The sequence below is a fragment of the Balaenoptera musculus genome, chromosome 4 (assembly GCF_009873245.2).
Source record: "Balaenoptera musculus isolate JJ_BM4_2016_0621 chromosome 4, mBalMus1.pri.v3, whole genome shotgun sequence".
Lineage (NCBI taxonomy): Eukaryota > Metazoa > Chordata > Mammalia > Artiodactyla > Balaenopteridae > Balaenoptera > Balaenoptera musculus.
In genome coordinates this window covers 84419157-84439352 of record NC_045788.1, presented here as the reverse complement: position 1 = coordinate 84439352, position 20196 = coordinate 84419157, and the positions used below count along the sequence as shown (strand labels likewise).

At 44.8% G+C, this 20196-nt stretch overlaps 1 protein-coding gene across 2 annotated transcripts in view; it reads right to left on the bottom strand.

The window, feature by feature from the left end:
• DRD3 (dopamine receptor D3) overlaps positions 1–19638 on the bottom strand; it is a 36546-nt gene extending 16908 nt beyond the window's left edge. For both annotated transcript variants that reach the window (XM_036851108.1, XM_036851109.1), the window contains exons 1-2: positions 19369–19638; positions 8292–8404 (exon numbers count right to left, since the gene is read on the bottom strand). In XM_036851108.1, coding sequence (XP_036707003.1) covers positions 8292–8404; positions 19369–19638 — 383 coding nt within the window. The remainder of the gene's footprint in view (positions 1–8291; positions 8405–19368) is intronic.
• Between the last annotated feature and the right edge of the window lie 558 nt (positions 19639–20196).

The window sequence follows — 20196 nt, the reverse complement described above, 5'->3', positions numbered from 1 at the left end:
CTACATATGCTCAATTTTTATTTATTTATTTATTTATTAATTATTGAAGTATAGTTGATTTACAATGTGTTAGTTTCAGGTATACAGCAAAGTGAATCAGTTATATATACATTCTTGTTCAGATTCTTTTCCCATATAGGTTATTACAAAATATTGAGTATAGTTCCTGTGCTATACAGTAGGTCCTTGCTGTTTATCTATTTTATATATAATAGTGTGTATATGTTACTCCCAAATTCCTAATTTATCTCTCCCGCCCACCTTTCCCCTTTGGTAAGCATAAGTTTTTTTCTATGTCTGTGAGTCTGTTTCTGTTTTGTAAGTAAGTTCATCTGTATCATTTTTTTTAGATTCCACATATAAGTGATATATGATATTTGTCTTTCTCTGTCTAACTTCACTTAGTATGATAATCTCTAGGTCCATCCATGTTGCTGCAAATGGCATTATTTCATTATTTTTTATGACTATTATTCCATTGTGTATATATACCACATCTTATTTATTCATTCATCTGTTGATGGACATTTAGGTTGCCTTCATGTCTTGGCAATTGTAAATAGTGCATATGCTCAAGTTTTCATTGTCTCATCAGTGTCCAGGGAACCTGGAGGCCAGATGGAGAGCAGGAACCCCCTTAGCTCCTCTTGTGCACCTCAAGGCTTGGGGCTGAGGCAGGGAAGGACAGACCCTGGGCTGGAGGGGGTGGGGTACTGCTCCCCGATGCTCCTCCTATATGTGCCAGCCCCCTGACTCATCTGCCTCATATGCATCTGGCCTTAGAGTTCATGTGTTAACATGTGTATCCCCAAAGAGCAGCCTGAGAGTCAGCTCTGAGGGCTGAGATGGAGGCAGACTCTGCAGAACTTGGCCTTGGCACCCTAACATGTGACAGAGGTGGCTTCTTTGTCAAGAGGGAGAAATAGAGTCCTTATCTAATAAGGTCAAATTATGATCCCACCACCAACCTCAAGGAAGGCTCATGACAACCCAGTTCCCTTCTCCTGATGCACATACACTATAGATCCTCCCTTGAATCTCTAACTTGGCGATGAAGGAGCAGGGCAAGTAGCACCTGGCACTCCTCCAGGCTTCTCACTCTCTCAGGACTTCTGACTCTGCTGGGGCAGTGAGCTGGGGCTTCACGTCAAATATGTCAACCAGGGCCTGGCCCTTAGCAGTGATCCCTGAGGCACCGTGGAGGAGAGGCTGAGCCTGAAACCCCTCAGCTGTCCTGGCCAAACAGCTGATGAGGGTCAGGAAGGAAAGGTATGGCACACTTCTTCCTGTCCAGAGCTGTTGGCCTTCATTTACATAATGACCTTGGATGTAAAAGAACCCGACCATTCCATAATTTGGTAGTGTGCTGCTAAATGCCTAACAACTGGCTCTGCAGGTGGAAAAAAGCCCTAATTTATACCATTTGTCAATTTCTGTGGTACAAATACTCCCACCATTGTCCATTTCAAGTTACACCAATGGTTTAATAACTGGCTCAAAAAACTAAAATTTTGCCAGTCAGTTCCCACTAGCCATTACAAGCTGACTCCAAGCCCCTCACTGAATGTTGCACACTTTCCTAGATCCGCTTTAATATTCAGCAACTTCTTGGAGGCTCCCGTTAATTCAATGAGTCAGTAAGTGTAGGGAGCACTGGCTCCATTTTATAAAGGACGAATCAAGGCCGTAGAGAGGTTACATGATGAAATCAAGTTCCCACAGCTGGTGGTAGCCGTCTCCGAGGCCAGGTCTCTCCTGGCTGCCCTGCTCCCTGCCAAGGGCACTGCAAGTCTCTGAGGCCTTACGGGGACAAGGGATTCCTCAGGAAACGTGGCACTGAAAGGTGGTTTGTACTTTAAGAGCACCGCGGCTACCCAGAACTGAGTTTCCCCATCAATTAGCTTGATTCTATTAATTTCCCGGGGGTCCTGTTAAAACACATATTCCAAGGCCACACCCTTGGATACTTGTTCCACTCCAGAAGTTTGTATTTTTAACAAGCAAGTGCATCTTATAAGATTAGACAAGTTGGAGAAAGTCTGCATTAGGGAAAATTTCTGTGTCAAAACTCTTGTTAACTTGGGTAAGAAGTGAGAGATGAGACTACGTTTACCACTGTTACATTTATATATTTTTTCTTCTTAGTTTTAAAACATGATTAAACTTTTAGAATAAATGAGATCCCCCCCCCCCCCCCCCCCCCCCCCCCCGCCAAATTTGTTTCCAGGGTGAAAAATGCCAGGAAGCTTGCCATCCGGGCTGAAACACAGAGGCTGTTCCGGCATTGGCCATCGGAGGGCACCAGAATGCAGCAAGAACCCAGCCAGCGCGGCGGGGTGAGAAGTTCACGGCTCACCTGGGGGCTCTCCAGGCCCCCACTGGGGAGGCGGGGAGGGAAAGCTCGGCCCCCCTGGTTCCTGCAGCCCTGCAGGGACCCTGAATTCCAACTCAAGCAGACTGCTCAGCCTCTGATCTCCTCCCGAATCGATCGCAGATGACCGACCGCAGGCCAGGGCAGGGCTGGGCGTGGGCCCGATGCGCTCACCCGGCTCTTCTGGGTCTTCGGCCAGAGCGCGAGCGCGCGCGGCGCGTGCTGCCCAATCGCTGCCTGGCCAGCCGCCTCCCTTTGAGCTCCTAGCTTTTTGGGTCTTTTCTGCCGGAACGCTGGCAGTGTGCTCAGTGGGTAAGTCAATGGACCTTGGAAACAGACTGATTAGCGTCTGAATCCCGCGTGGCCTGCCGCTGAACCTTGTGACCGTGGACCACAGATTTGACTTCTTTGAGACCCAGTTTCCTCATCTGCATAAGGGGGATAATGAGTCCGCCTGATAGGGCTGTTATGGCTATTGAATGAGATGATCTCTGGGAAGTTTTTTAGCACAATGCCCGGTCCATATTAAGCATTTAAAAACCAGTATTATTACTATTGTCGTTATTATTGTGCTAGCCCAAGGGATCTGTGATTGTTCATATCAGTGAGTTTAGGGGTGTCTGCCCCTTATTCCTGATTATCAGGGAACATTAAATTTATTTATTTCTCAAACAAACAAGTATACAGCACTTTCTAGGTGCCAGGCAACTGTTCGAAGTCCTTTACAAACATTAACTCATTTACTCTTCGTAACAACACTTTTGCTCTGATCTCTCCTAAACAGGTAAGGGAACTGAGGCCCAGAGAGGTTAACTGACTTGCTCAAGTTCACCTTGCTATTAAGTGAAAGAGCCAGAATTTCCAGCCAGGCAGTGTGACCCAGAGCTAGGGGCCCAGAGTAGGCTAAGCCTCTGAGAAAGGCAGTGAGCTGGAGTAGAAAGAGGCTGGCTGAATCCCCTCTCCTGTACCTACCAGCTGTGTGATCTGGGCAAGGTTACCCACACAGTCTAGTCTTAAGAATCCTTACCTGTAGAGTGCGGGTAATACACCTACCTTGCTGGGATGTCGTGAGGGTTAGCAATAATGACAAGCTCTTGGTGCCCGGCACGTAGTACATGCTAAAGAAATGGTAGCTATTTCTACCCCTGTTGCCTTTAGATTCATCCCAGTTAGGATTAGCACAGAGGTAGCCAGGGCATTGAAGACAAAGGAAATGTGACTGGTTTACTCCCAGGAAATAGCACCTAGAGAACTGGGTGCCGGCATGACCAGAGGCCCCTCCCTCGGTGTCCCATCTCCGCCTCCGCCAATGAAGGGGCCAGACAGACCGGTGGTGTGGGAGTTCGGAGACTCAGGTTCTAGTTTCAGACCTAAGAGGCTACGGGTCCCCGTGCGAGCATTTAGTTTAACTCATTTCTGCACAAATGAGTTAAACTCTAACGCCCCTTCCGACTCCCAATTCTGTGATGGGGGTTCGTGGGCTTGTCACTCTGCTGAAGGTTTCAGGATCCTCACAGAATTCGACCTCTGCCCGGGGCCCTGTCCCCAAGTGGGAGATGTGTGTGTGTGTGTGTGTGTGTGTGTGTGTGTTTGTGTGTGTGGGAACTGAGGAAGGTGCGTCCCGGGGAAGCAGCAGTGGGGGAGGAAGGAGGCTGGGCTGGGTGGGAGGACCTGAGTCTAACTCCCCGCCTGGGTTTAATGAGCCCCCGAGCTCTGTGAGGGCTGCTTTTCACCACCTTTTATTTGGTCAGACAGGGGGCTCAATAAATCTTTAGTTCTGTGGACTCCCCTCACGGAATGGTTGAAGGAGAAAGCTTTTTGCAAATGACTAGAAAGCCCTTTGCAAATATAAAGTGCTTATTTAGATGCAAACTAAAAATCCAAGGTGCCTGTGACTCATCTGGTACCTATTGTGCTCGCTGCAGAGACGCGGAGGCTTGCCTGTGTGATGGGTGCCGTTTGAGAGCCACTTAAAGAACTCCCTGGTGAATGAATTTGGTTGCATTATTCCTGGGCTCCTTGCGGAGGACTCGAATTCTCACCGCTTGCTCGGATCTTGTCCTGCTCCTTTGACACTTTCTCAGCCCTCTCCCCGAGTTAGTTCTGACCCAGGATGTGGTGGGAGGGGGCTGCCCTACTGGGAGGCAAGGAGCCAAGGGCGGGTTAGGGGATTGTGCTCACCCACTCTGCTTTTTAAAAAAGAAAAGGCGGCATTAATCCCAGCATCCAGAGCTATGCCTACGAATCTAATGACAATGGCATTACTTGCTTTCAAAAACCCTTTTATCATTTCCTTTTCTTTCCTATCTCTTACCACCTTGTTATTACAGATCAGGGCTTCATGACCAAAAAATGCTGAATCCATTTGGTCAAGTTTGTCAGACGGGTGACTAGCATTGTGTGAAGACCAAAGGTCTGCATGAATGACTGCATTTTTAATGAATTGACCAACTATTTGGCATCCCATGAACAGAATTTAATGCTGTGTACTGCAAACTGCTGTGAAGGATAATGGAGACGGCTTTTCCAAGGCTTATTTTCAGTCCTAGAAGAGAAAGGAGGCTCCATTTTGAAGTTTGGTGAGGACTGGTTCATAGAGACCTACAGGCCAAGAGGGGTGCCTCCTTGTCCTTTGCGGTCTAAGGCAGGACTTGTTCCTCAGGTTGCAGGTAGGTGAACGCTATGCATTCTGGGAGTTCTCCCTGTATGGGACAGAAGCCAGTTCAAGGTTTGTTCTTGTTGGTTGTGTCTACTAGGTGGTGCAAGTAGAAGCGTGTGTTAAGCATGACCGCTGCCAGCAAAATGGTGCTTTTGTGCAAGTTACAAAAAGATACCCTCTCCTGGCTGGTAAAGGGCACCCTCTCTTGGTTTACTCAAGGCTTGGCAATGAAGCCCTTGGCTGAATTCAGTTCCCACACTCCAGTGCACAGCCTGCACAGCCTCACCTGCCAGCCGCATGTGTGAGAATGTGTGTGGGTGGAGTGTATAGGCACATTTTCCAAGATGGTAGACGGTAGGGTTGGAACTGAAAGGCTGGGAGGGGGCTGTCCCAGAGCCTCTTCTAGAAGCTCTCTTTATACAGTTCTTCCCTCCCTCCTCCAAGGCTGATCTGATCCTACTCTCTCATGTCCTTTCTGAAGGTGCATATTTGTGGTATAAGCATTGGCTACCCTCAGGCAGGGACCACCGGATTCAGGATTCAGTTAATATTCCCTTTTTTTTTTTGGCTGCACCATGTGGCTTGCGGAATCTTAGTTCCCTTACCAGGGACTGAACCTGTGCCCTCGGCAGTGAAAGCGTGGAGCCCTAACCACTGGACCGCCAGGGAAATTCCCTGGTTTAATATTCCTTGTTCAAAGCTCTGTAATAGGCACAGCAGGGAGATTCACAGGTAATGAGGAACTAGGATGATATAATAGTTTGGGGTGGTGGAGGTGATGATCTAGCAAACCAGATGCAGTCTATTACTTCTGTAAATGATATATTTCTGAAAGCACATACTAAAACATGTACTAAATGTCCGGAAATCACACAAAAGACTTAGATGTTATTGGAGGAATTCTGTTCTCAGAGAGCTAAAAATATTATAAAATCACTAACTATCCCTTCACTGTTTAACAGCTTTATCAAGATATAATTTGCATACCACACAATTCATCTAAGTATACAAATCAGTGTGGATTTTTTGGGTATATTTACAGAGTTATGCAACTGTATCCCTTTTTTTTTAAACACATTCTTTAATGGTATTAGTTTCAGCATTATGGACACGTTCTTTAATTTTCCCTCTCAGGCTAGCCAATCAAGTAATAATAGTCAAGTGATAGCCAAGCAAATGATAAAAGTCAAAAGACCACCGAGTTGACTGTTTGGGTTTGCAGTATCACTAGAGGATAGGGTTTTCATGCCCATTCTTTGGTTACACACATGCAAGGAAGTTTAGGGCTGTTGATACAGAGGGCACAACAGTGGGTCACGTGAATGTCACACTTGGGGACATGAGGAGGACATGCATTAGGACTCCTGCAAAGGGAGCCTGGAGATGCCACAACATGGTTACAGAGGAAGCATTGTGAGAGTACAGGGGTGACTGAATTAAGCTGTAGACATTTGGAAGGGCTTCACAGAAAAGGGGGCCAGTGTGATCGGCCTTGGGGCATGAGAGGGCTAGAGGGCAACCCAGAAAGAGATGAGATTGAAAAAGTAACGTGAGGCCATATTGTGGAAAACTTTGAATCTTAGGCTGTGAAGGTAACTTCAGTTTTTATTCCACAGGCCAGGGAGACACTGAAGGGTTTTGAGTAGGGCAATAGACATTCGGGCTTTACTTCTGGGGGAATAATTCTGAGAGTGGTTGAAGGGCCAATTAGGAGGCTGTGGCAGAAGTCTAGGTGGGAGGTCATAGGAGCCCAAAATAAGCAGGTGAGGTAAGAAAGGAAAGATGGGTCACATTTAGAAAGCCTTTCAGAAATAGAGTCTGTAAGCGTTGATTGCTTAGATGTGGGAGATGAGGAAGAGAAAGGAGTCGAACAAAATCCAAGTTTTCAGAAGAATGATGTTGTCAGTAAGAGATCATCAGGTCAAGATGGTTCGGTGCGGTGATGGTTTGATGGTTTGGTTTTTAACATTTTGTCTTGTAGGAGCCAGTGGTATATCCAGGCAGTAATGTGGTCTGGACATCAGGGGAGAAATTAGGGGTGAGGCTGGAGATTTGAGGAGGCTTAGCACAAAGCCTAAGATTGTTAACTTGGAGTCAGATAGACATGAATTCAAAAACTGGCACTGCTTCTTATCAGCTGTGTGACTTTGTGCAAATTCCTCAATTAGTCTAAGAAGCTGGAAATGAAGATAGTAATAGTACCTGAGAGTTGTTGTGAAGAGGAAATGAGTTAAGGCTTTGTCGTGCCTTAGCAAGATGTGCTAAATTCGCAATAGATGGCGAATTTTATTTGGGGTCACCTGTTGGAGCTATGGAGTGGATGGATAATATTCCTGGGAGAGACTGTAGGAAAAGAAGAGGTGGACGGGGACTCGGAGAAGGGAAGATCAGAGGCTCTTGACTGGCAACAGGGGCCATAAGCTCGAAAGTGACTTCCTTTCCCCAGGGCGCTCAGTGGGCCCGGAGATGTCCTTGGGGGCCATGGCAGATCTAAGACTCAGGAAGGGGAAAGGGAAAGAGGAGAGCAAACTGAAAGAGAGGGGAAGAGAGGAACAGAGGTCCCCAGAGCCAGGGCGGTACACTCTTAGGGACAGAGAATAATCTTACTCTGGTGGAACACATGAAGGCTCTAGTCAAAATCACAGAAATCCACTCCAGCAACCAAAAGGCATTCTAAAAAACATTGTTCTTTACTTGTTTTTCTTAAACTCTATGAAGGAAATAAATAAATAGGGCACAGCCACATTTTCTAAAATTACCATTCTCCACTCCTCTCTCCCTCCTCACAGGTACTCCCAAGCTCTCGAGCTTTTCTCTCCGCTCTCTGTCTTTCACCCCTGCTCTCTCTATCTCCCTCCCTTTGCCAAAACACAATAACAATAGGAACAGTCTCTCCTGTGTCAGCTCATCTCACCTCTTTGTCCCCCTCACCCTTTCTCCCCACAAAAAATTAGGAATCACAAAAGCCCCAAGGGTGTTGGAAAAGCAAAACCAGAATCCTCTGGGGGAAAGGAAAGCTCATAAGATAGTTATTTCTCTCCTGTCACAGGAGTTTCCTCTCACCTACAAACCATCGCTTAAAAGAAAAAAAGGAGAAAAGAAAATGTCCCAGAGTTAAGTTGTACATGGCAGTGACCCCAGTGCCCTCAGATGCGAAGCCTGTGCCTTGAATATAGCAAAGGCAGCTTCCCTAGGTGGTTTCTCTCACCACCTGACCTAGGCCACCTCTCTCCTAAGTCTGGAAGGGAAGCCCAGCCTTACCTGTCGATGCTGATGGCACAGAGGTTCAGGATGCTGGCTGTACACATCATGACATCCAGAGTGACGAAAACATCACAGCAAACTCGGCTGAAATTCCAGACTCCACCTGTCACCTGGGTATCAGAGACAAGGATGTTAGTGTTGCCCCCCAGCGAAGAGACAACTACCCACTCAACTCTACCGCCTTCCCTAGGCTGCCCTGCACAGACGCGGACATGCCCTCCCTGTTGGTACAACATCATTACCAAGGGTAGGCATCGAGGGACTGTCAGGCTGCCCAAGACTGGTCGCCCAAGAAAGGACAGATCCACAGAATGTTAGTGCTGGAAGGGATCTTCCAAATCAATTAGTCCAGCATTTCTCAAAGTGGGGTCCACAGGGGTGTGCTCATGAAAGATGTAGATTTCTGAACACTTCCTTAGACCTCCTGAGTCACAGTCTCTGGATCTCGGGCCCATGAATCTTCGTTTTTAAATAAATAAACCCCCCTGTCTCCCATCACACCAAGGTCTGTGAATTGCTGATCTGGTTCAAACTCAGGAGGCAACTAAAGCTCATCGTGGTTAGGTGATATGCCCATAGATGCACAGCTGGGAGTGAAAGAACTTGGGTGACTGCCAGATGTGTGCACCGTGCCAAAACTACCTCTCTGAAGCCCTCCGCCCAGTGGAGAGCTCACCATGTACCAGGAAATAAACTGAGAACACATTTTTCATAAAACTTACCTCCAAAATGAAAATCTATCTGGCTTCCGGTTTTGAAGCTTTAACAACATCTACAAGAGCCTATGTAAAATAAATCTGTGCCAGTGTGCCTGCCTTCGTCACCATGGTCCCACTCACCAAGAGGTCAGGGGGAAGGTGTGTCCAGGGCATTGGAAAGGGGCCCAGATCCTCTTTACTATTCACGGAATCACTGAGGATGGTTCTGACCTCACGCATTTACACATGTGTTCCAAGCTCCATAACTCCTCCGAGTAACACTTATAAGTAAGTCAGGAATTTAGGTAATTTAAGTTATATTCTAGCACATTTCTATTTTATTTAAAAATTTTTTTACATTACCTAATTGAGCCAGAGAGATATGCTAGGGAGATTATCACTTTCATCCACAAATGCCACTCTTGGGGCCCCAAGGCTTTTGTGCATTTGCCAGCTTCCTGCCCTTGGGGCTGCCATTCTTGGGCACCACGGTTCTCAAGGGGAAACCTGTGAAGCTTTGTACCCCAGGCTGTAGCTGGGTGTTCATGTTATCTCTGCTGGGCAGGCCCAATGGCTATTTAAGAGAAAAGGGAGTGAAACATAGGTACAGTAGCCTCTGAAGTGGCTTCTCAAGGAAAAAAACTACAAATAGTAGTGCATGAAGATGCTGCTGGCCCTCTGTCTAATTTTTCTCATCCAAGATGCTGGTTATATCACCAGGCCACTTGACTATACATCATTGTTTTATGGCACTAATGCAAGTTCCTGAAAGGCTCTCTCTCTTTCCCCTTCCCTACTAATTTCTTTCCCCTTAGATTTATTTCCTTTTCAGCATTTGATCTTTTCCCTATATTTGGTCATTTCCAAGCTCTATTATGAGAAACTCTGACCAAAAATATTTTGTTTAAAAGCAACAATGAAAAGTTCAAACTAGTGATGAAGTCATCATTTTTGTTCATTTAGTTGTGGATTTACTTTCTCTCTTTTAGTCCAACCATTTGGCTCTATGTAAATAAAAGCCTAATATGAATTTTAAAGGAATTCTGAGAATGAAAACTTTTTTAAAGGGACATATATAGTCATAACACAATGAGAGGAATGAGGAGAATAGAAGATGGTTTTGCTCAATCCATAGGACAGTTGTATGCTGTAAAAGCTTCTTGCAAAAGGTAAAATTTGTATACTAAATCTCTTTTAACATATGTTTACTATGCAATTTACATCTTAAATTGGGAAAAACCACTTTTTTTTTTGCAAAATTGTGAGTGCCAGTTTGTGTACATATGTTGGGGGACAGTGTAGGTGAGAGAGGATCATTAGAACAATAGAAAACTGCAGGCTTGCTGGATGTTCTGTTTGTTCGTTCATTTGTTTGCTCATTTGTTCATTCATTCATTCATAAAGCAAGTGCTTGTGAAACTCCTAATACTTAGTTCATTGGAGGAGGGTATGTTATGTGCTTTAAGTTTTATTTATTTATTTATTTAATTTATTTATTTTTGACTGTGTTGGGTCTTCATTGCTGTGTGTGGGCTTTCTCTAGTTGCGGTGAGCAGAGGCTACTCTTCGTTGCGGGTGTGTGGGCTTCTCATTGCAGTGGCTTCTCATGTTGTGGAGCGCAGGCTCTAGGCGTGCTGGCTTCAGTAGTCGTGGCTCGTGGGCTCTAGAGCGCAAGCTCAGTAGTTGCGGCGCACGGGCTTAGTTGCTCTGCGGCATGTGGGATCTTACCAGCCCAGGGCTCAAACCTGTGTCCCCTGCATTGGCAGGCAGATTCTTAACCATTGCACCACCAGGGAAGCCCTGTTACGTGTTTTAAGAGGTTTTTTAAAAAGATCTTCAGGCCCTCTTCTTGAAGAGAACTGGAGAAGCAAGGCATTCTTAAATAAAGTAGAGATCATCATGAGATCCTAAAATCGTTAATACAAGCTAACATTTATTGAGAACTCAATCTATGTGTGTCACCAACCCATATGACCCATTCCAGAAAGTTCTATAACTTTGAAACATAGATTCTGATAACTCGATACCTGAATTTTTTAAGACTGTATATGCTCTTAAAGCTTTTTGAGGACAAATTATACACTTATTTGATAGGAGATTAAATGACTGCAACTTAATCAACCCGATAGGAGCAGGGACTTTTACTTGTCTGCTGATGCATCCAGGCTCCTAGAGCAATGCCCAGCCTGCAAATATATTCTGACAGAACGAATGGTCTCTGAAATAATCTGTGTTAATTCTAATAATTACCGATGTCTGAACTTTACATACATGGCCTCTATTGCTGATTATGGTCCTGTGAGAGAAGACTATTGTTATCTTCATTGCAGAGAAAGAAACTAAAGCTTGGAGAGGTTCAGTACCTTGCCCAGAGAGGCATGGCTATAGAGGCAGATGGGGCACTGGAATGTAGGTTGTTACACACCTGCTGTATGGGGGGTGTCAGGCGAGGAGGGGGCAGCTGTTGGAAAGGGATGGAAGTGGGTGGACACAAGGGGGGAAGGAGAAAACCATGTGCCCTCAAGGATCTTTGTGTGACAGACGGCATCAACCCCCTTCTAGGGAATGAGACATCTCCTTCTGATTGCTTGTATCCCAGGGTTGTAGAAAAACAGCACAAAACAGTGGGGGTTACTGACTTTGGGACCTAGTGAAAGTATGTACCTGGCAGATTTCTTTGGTCCCTGGTTTCTTGAGCCCCTAAGGACCAAAGCCCTCAAGCTGCCCCCTGGCTTCCAGGCCCCCACTGTGCTACCCCATTCTGGCTCTCCTCTCATCCTGTCTCCAACTCTGCCAGCAAAATCCCCATTCACTCCTTGATCTCAGCTAAGTGTCAAGAAGACAACAACCTGATTAGCTAATTTAAGTAATTCCCGCTAAGGTGCCATCACTTGGTTTTCCCTAATTGGTGGGATGTGTAATGGAAATACTTAAGTCCTCCATGCCAAGTAAATAATAGTGAACGATCAATAAAGAGCTGAAAGGGCCAAGAACATGCTAAGTAACTCTTACAGCAAGGAAATGAGGTAAATGTTTTCTCCAGTTTATAGATAAAGAAATGGAGTCTGAGAGGGGTTGAATAATTTGCCTAAGGACACACAGCTAGTAAAAGTAGCTGGAATTTCAAACCCTTAATATCAAACATTACTCTATTTTGCCTCTCAGAGGTCAGCACCCCGACACGCTGCTTCTGGGAAGTGTACAGTTTAACTCTTTTCTCATATCATAGGAGGGAGAAGAGTTGGCATTGGTCCGTCTACCCACCCACATAGCCGGCGTTCACTGAGGGCCCATTATAGGGCTGATACCTTGCTGGGGTAGGTGTACTGAAATGAATTAAACCTGTTTTTGTTCCCAGGGCCTCAGAATATAGTGTCTGTGTGTTAGGGGGACTCATGTGTGAATGGGAAGGGGTGAACTGAGGGCCCAGGAGATGGACGCTAAGAAAATAACTATGATACAATATGATAAGTGCTGACAGTGAGACGAGTACTACAGAATGTTGGGAGAACATGAAAGGTAAAGTGATTTTTGAAATTAAAGCAGAAGCAAAGCAAAGCAAAAAAAAAAAAAAAATCTGATTGATTTAAGGCTTTTTAGAAACATGATTCTACCTTTTCCCTAAATTTCAATGAATAACTCACTTTGGAATTAAGCAGCAGGCAGATGGTGTTACTCTCACTTGCTAATGAATATAACTAACTCCCTTTGGCAATACAGAAGGTGGGAGAAGCAAGAGTGTCTTCAGGTACTGAAGTTGGCTATTGATTTTCAACAGACACAGCCTAAGGCAGCATTTCCCAAATTTTCTGATAAGGCAGCATTTCCCAAATCACCTGAGGCTCTTGTTAAAATGATTCTTAGGCCCTACTCAGAATAATAAGTCCCTCCAGTGATTTTTGCTGCCTGGGAAGGTTGGGAAATGCTGGCTCTAGGGGGTGTGGGGAGCATGACTTTGTCCCTAAAGAATATATATATATATATATATATATATATAACTGAGTCACTTTGCTGTACAGCAGAAATGAACGCAACATTGTAAATCAACTGTACTGTAGTAAAATTTTAAAAATATATATATATAAAAAGAAAGAAATGGTTGTCCCTAGAGCTCCTTAAGCATTCTTTATCCCTTGGATGCCTTTGGCCTCATAGTTCCTTCTCAGAAGAATATTTTTATTAATTTATTTATTTAATTTTATTTTATTTTTTAAAATTTTATTTATTTATTTATTTATGGCTGTGTTGGGTCTTCGTTTTTGTGCGAGGGCTTTTCTCTCTAGTTGCGGCAAGTGGGGGCCACTCTTCATCGCGATGCGCGGGCCTCTCACTATCGCGGCCTCTCCTGTTGCGGAGCACAGGCTCCAGACGCGCAGGCTCAGTAATTGTGGCTCACGGGCCCAGTTGCTCCGCGGCATGTGGGATCTTCCCAGACCAGGGCTCGAACCCGTGTCCCCTGCATTGGCAGGCAGATTCTCAACCACTGCGCCACCAGGGAAGCCCAGAAGAATGTTTTTAAATGCATGAAATAAAATACAGTGGATCACAAAGGATAGTGATTATATCAAAATACAGTTACCAAAGTATTTTTTAAAAAAATATGTGATTCTTTAAGAATGCACTAAATGACAAGACCTAGTAGTTTCAAAGCACTGATGAGTGTAAATGGTATTTCGGGGTCTGCAAAAACTGTAATGCGACTTGAAAATATAAATATCTGTGATTTCCACCAGGGACGCTAGGGATTTCTTCTGCTGTGGGTTGATGCTGACATTCATAATTGAAGTAAGTGCTTAATTTCGGTTTAGTGAAAATAAAGAAGTAATTTTATTTATATCCAGGTTGATGGACTCCCCAGGTTAAGAACTCCTGTTCTAAGGGATGGATTTTTAGTTGTTTGGGGGAGATATCCAAGGAGCAAAGATGGAATTACTTCTCTAATTAGCCTCTTCATTCCATTTTTGTTTGCCGCATTTGAAATCCTTTTTTTCTTCCTCCCTCCCTCCCTCCCTCCCTTCCATCCTTCCCTCCTTCCTTCCTTCCTTCCTTCCTTCCTCCTTTTCTTTTCTTTTTTTTTGCAGGAGGGGATTGCTGTGGGGCAAAATAGGGTACTAAATGAGGATTTTTCACTTCTCTGAATCCCAGTTTCCTCATCTGTGAAATGGGGTTTTTACAGATTAGTGGTTCCTACCTGTCAGTTTGTAGCAGATGGTCAGCTGGCTGCACAAATCAGCTGGGGTGGGAATGGGCCTGGGACTAAGGGCTTGTTACAATTGCTATAGACTTTCAGGACCACCCCTAGAAATTCCGGTTTGGTAAATCTGGGGTAGACCCATCAGTCTGTATTTTGAACAAGTAGCTCCCCGTAATAAAGGTTGAGCTCAAAGTTGAGGTTCATGAGAGTCACGGAGGAGCTCTTTTAAAGTGCAGACCCTGAGGCCCATGCCCACAGAGAATCCCGGTCACTGGGATGTTCTTGAGGTTGGATCATACTTTAGAAATGACAGCAGAAATACTCTCCAAGCCCTTCCAGCTTTCATAGTCTTATGACTTCCATCAAAATCCAGACTTTGGTGAAGAGACTGTGAGAAGCTCCTGCTTTTGTTTTCCAGTAGGGAGATTTTAAATTGCTATCATCTGGGGTTTTTTGAACAATGGTAAAATTCTTCTTAAAAAAGTCTTTATTTTTAATAATCAATATCATTACAAGTCCAAAGGCACCTGTCTCCCAAAACAGCACTGCCCCTTCCTGTTGTCACTCTCTGACCTTCGATCAGGCCCTCTATGGTGAGTTTCCCTGCCTGAACCCATTTGGCACTTTTTTGCTTGTTTATATTCCCTAACCCTCAAATCTTTTCTCCAGTCCACACTGGGACCCAAGTACCCTGAGTTGAGTATTCTAAATGTTCCCCTGGTTGCTTACGCTGCCTTTCTGCCCTGATACAAGTGTGTTAAACATCACAAAAGGTGCTTAACCGAGTGGAACAAAATGGAATGTTCGTGCTTAGAGAGGGAGCTCCAAACAGACTGCAGCTTCTAGAGCAGGAAATTAAAAACTTGAGAGGGAATCTGAGATAGAACTATTTGGTACAGAACAGAAAAGAGTTTTCATGAAAATGCTGCAAACTGAATTACAGAGATGGCCAGTCCAGGGCCCTCTGGAATATAATTTACTCTGAGGTCACCTGCAGGGTTCTTATCCTCAACTTCTCTGCTAGGCCTGAGGACTGAGGAAACTGAAGAAGGTCAGCATACCTTCATGATGAGAATGGTACCAGCGAAGGCCACTGTGGTGCACACTTGCTGACTGTCTTCTTTCCTCTTTCCAATCGTCCTTGGATTCCACTGGGAATCCCTGAGATTCCTGAGCAGTTGATGTGTCCTATGGAAGGTACACATAACCTATGCTAAACTGACTATTCTATTCAGTGATTAGTTCAGAGAAAATCGTGTGCCATAAGCCAGTCCAATCCAAGTACATCTTGACACTTCTACTAGAAATTCTGGGACATGGATTTTCTCTTTTGCTGTGAATGGTGTGGTGCACACATGTGAGGTCTATAGCTTACCCCTTGCCTGTGGATAAGGTCAGTATATGGAAGAAGACAGAGCTGAGAGAACTGCAGAGAAATGGAACTGGAGCCCTGTTCAAATCGAGCCTGCAGTCCACCCTACCACAGGACTTTTAAACTTGCTGGTAGGAGAGCCAGTGCATTCTGTTCATTGTTTAAGTCAATCGGAGTTAAGGTTTCTTTTACTTAACAATAAAATTGTCTAAACTGAGATATTTATAGATCACACTTTTTAGGTATCGAAGCATTTTTTCAGTTGATGACAGTTGAGCCTAAATCAACCTTGTGAGGTAGGGAAAGTGTAGTTGTCACTTTCATTTTATTCATTTAACTCCACGCCTTCTGATTCCCAATTCTGAGTTGTTCTCATAGCACAACCCTGCATCAGAATAACATTCATCCCAGTGAATTCCAGCAGAAGCACAAAGTTATATGACATTTTATTGCCTACATCACCCCCACATCTTCTTTTTTAATAAAACCCACATTTTCACTTTTCCTTTTCTATCCTCCCTTGCATCTAAAAGTGGCCTTATGTTCCAGGTCTAGCCAATTAGACAAATGAAGTTCCTTAGGGAGATGCTTCAAGCCACTCCAGGGAAAGGGCTTTTATTTACTTTTTCTTTTTCTGCTGTCCCCACCCATCCTATTTTTGGGTATGGCCATGATGCTTGGGGCTATGGCAGCCCTCTTGTGAGTAGCATGAGGAAGTGGGTTTGCCAAGGATGATGAACAGAAAGAATGGGAGTCTGGTCCTTGATGACACCTGAAGCAGCTGAACCAATACCAACAGAACTCCTTCCTCCAGAATTCTGTTTATGTGAGAAAAGTAACTCCTATTTGTTTAAGCCACAGTGAGTCAAATTTTCCAATATTTACAGTCAAAACATAACTCATATATACCGGTGTCTGTCATTATGAGCCAGTTTTCCTCTGAAGGAAGGGGTCTGGCCAATGTGAGCCAATATTCCCTTCAAACAAGATGGATACATTCAAATCAAAGCACAGGAAGCTGGGAATTTGACAGCCAATTTGGCCCCCTCATGGTGTTCTTCTCATGTTTGTTCTGTCCTCCTGGGGGCCCTCAAACCTCCAGCAGTCTCTGTGGTCAACACTGCATCCTTTCCTCTTTTCAAGGGAGCTCTGTGGTATGATCTTCTAATTACTAGACCACCTACTCATCATTAGGACAAGTTAGTGAGAGTAATACTTTTTGCTCTTCTCTGAGACATGTGAATTTATGTATTCACGATCACTTTGAGAGCTCAGAGTGCTCTTTTCTCTCGTTAAAGCACCCAGTCTACTTCTGAGGTCCACAGAAAGCAGGCAGGCATTTAAGACTAAGGGAAATATACAGACTGGGGTGGGATAGGGAGACCTGATCCTTTGGAATAGAGCCTTCTATTAACTTAACTGGTTGTCTGTTAATGATGGCTACCTAACGTCATATTCTGTCTTTTATTGAGACAGACCCTTAGTTGACTGTTGGGGAAAGTGATGTAGAGATACTAAGCTGCAATTACTAGAGCCTTGAAGCAAGTGGGTAGGACCAAAAAGAGGTCGCAAAGCCCATTTCCCAGTGGAGAGATGTCTCTGCTCCCCCAAATCTTTTTTGTATGATTTTAGACTTATGTGACCGTACTCTTGATTACTGAACACCTACCTGTTATAAATAACCTGTTGGACAGAGGGCATCTTGGTTTTAATGGGGGGAAACAAGAGCTCCACCAGAGCTCTTCTCACAGGGGAAAACCCATAGATACAACCTGCAGAGAGTCCACTACGGCCTTTGGCAAGATCTCATGCTGGCCCTCTGTTGCTCAGTTGCTCCTCTACGCTCAGCAGTAGAGTGGGCGTACCACCCATACTGGCAGGTGTGGCTAGAAGGGGATGCCAGGGGTATCTAGTGTGAGAAGGTCACAATGTCCATCTCCTATACCAGTATCTACAGAGGTTTGCCAATATAATCCATTCAGAGTCCTGGAAGCAATCACAAATGAACAGCCAATGAGTGCCCTGAGTGCACAGACACCAAAAGCCTGGTTTTATTTCAGAGGCAACTAAAATGCTTATCTGAGTGAAGGTTCTCTTCCTGCCTTTCTTTCTGACATTCATCCTTCTGGCAGACTTAAGAATCCTTGTAATGCATAGGGATGGACAGAAACACTTTTGAGCAGGGTGTGGTGGTGTTCTGAATCACTGACTAATCCATCCACACTCGGTTGTAGCACCTAAAGTCTGCCTCATTCTTGAACAGAAACATCATATACTTCTAACTCCTTTTCAGTATCATTATTAAAAAATAAAATAAAAGTAAATAGTTCATTGTAACAATAGATGTAGCTGCAGATGGTATAAGCAGGAATGGCCCATCTAACGCATACATTGCAGACCAGATTCATTTAATCATTCATACATCAAATATTTATTTAGTACATATTATGTGCCAGGTAGTATGTTTGGACTACAGGGAAAAAAAGAACAAAGACATAGCTTCTGACTTCAAGGATGTCTCAGCCTAATTGGGTTGACAGAAAAGTCAAGATAATTACAAGACCCTTTGACATCAGGATAATCCTAACTGGGAAAAATTAATGCATATTTTTTTCTCTGAGTATTCCCTTAGCCTTTAAATCTATCCCAATCAGCCTAGTTGTTTTTATTCTTTTCCTTTCCTTTTCTATCTCCTTGATTTCTTTCCTTAATGTCTCCCCATTGAGATCATAAGTCTAATTTTAGTTCCCAGTCATTCTTTAATATGGTTACTCGCCTAAGCAGTCTATGTTCGAGGTTTTTGCTCTCCTGTGATATGTCATACTTAATTAACTGTCATCTTCACTATTAATATTAACTGAGATATTAACTTGATGAATTTTAATTTCTCTTAATCATGGCATCATTTTGAGCCTTCATTGGATACCTTTTTAGAATGATACACAGTGCAGAGGAGAAATATTAATAGGATATTAAGGGTTTTAAAAAAAACTCTTTAGTAATTGCATGTTTTCCTGGTAGGAATATCTGTTTCTTGAACAGGTGTAGGCACCCTGATTTCCTTGTTAGCAAATGGATGTTTTGTCTTGATCACCTCCTGACTCTGTTTTGCACTTTCAAATGAAAATACTTTCAAATTTAAGAAATGTTTCTCTCCGGCAGAATTCTCCAGGGTCTGCTGCATTATCTAACTGGTGAGGGAGGCACCAAAAATATAAATTTGGTCTTTTCCTTTGGAAGCAGAGTCTGCAGAGAGCTGGTACCCAGGAGGAAAATGCTGAGTCCGAGGGCAACTGAACCATCAGAAGTCTGATCTATCTGCAGACTGTTCTTGCTCCCTTTTCCTCTCATTCAGTTAAAAAAGAAAATTGTTTTTTAAAAAATTAATTCCTCTGCCCCTACATGCCTCCTGCACATCGCCACCCCTATATACATTGAAACACTGTTGAGGATGGCCACTGGACTGCTCCCACCCCAACCCCCGTGTCTTTGCAACATGACTGGCACAGAGAGTAAGCCTGGTGCATTTCTAGGACAAGTCCCATCACTCAAGTCCAGTCACCTGGATGCTGGAGGCCTGGGGAGAGAATCATTCCCAGCTCCCTGGTTCTGACGTGGGCAAGTGATGCTGGAATAATGCTGCTCTCAGGACCTTCAGTTCCCTCATGAAAGGGAGAACGACAGGAGCTCTCCTTCCCTCCCTAGACCCTGGATCATGGCAGGGAGCATTCTGACCCCAGACGCCGGGAGCTCACGGAAGACAAAGACAAGCACGGTCACATGGGCAGCTTGCACTTGCGACTTACTCACCTCCAGGTACACCACCCAGGGCATCACCAAGGTGGCCACCAGCAGGTCTGCCACGGCCAGGCTCACCACCAGATAGTTGGTGGTGGTCTGCAGGGCCCGTTCCTTCAGCACGGCCACACACACCAGACCATTTCCAAAGATGATGGCCAGGATGAGCACGCAGTAGGAGAGGGCGTAGTAGGCATGTGGGCGGGCCCGGCTGGCCCCGGTGGAGTTCTCTGCCGCACACGTGGTGTTGATGTGGCCCCCCAGCTGGCTGAGAGGCGCCATAGCCCGGAGGGAGAGGAGGGACCCCGACGCGTTTCCTGGGAGGAGATAGAAAACAATGTCGGTCAAGTCAGACTCTTTGGAGCTTGGCTGCTTTGGGTACATTTTTTGATTTTTTGATTCGATAAATATTTTGTTGAGCACTTTCTATATGCTGGGCACTATTCTAAGCCCTGGATATACAGCAATGAAAAAAATAGATAAAAATCCCTGCCCTCATGCAGCCTCCATTCCAGAGAAGACAGTAATAAACAAGATAAATCCAAGATGTGGTATGTTCGATGATGACATGTATTTTGGAGAACAAAAAATTAGAGAAGGGGGTGAGGACAGGGTGAGGATGGTGTGTGTGTGAGCACTTGGGTAAGCAGGAAGCCCTCATGGAGATGGTGACAGTTGAGTCACGACCTGGAGGACCTGAGGAAGCCCACTGTGCTGATGGCCGAGCAGGAGGAACGGCAGGTACAAAGGCAGGGCGGCAGGGCGGCTGGCAGGTGGAAGGGACGGCAGGGAGGCCAGTGGAAAGAGCCGCGTGAGGCAGGGGCAGAGTGGAAGGGTGTG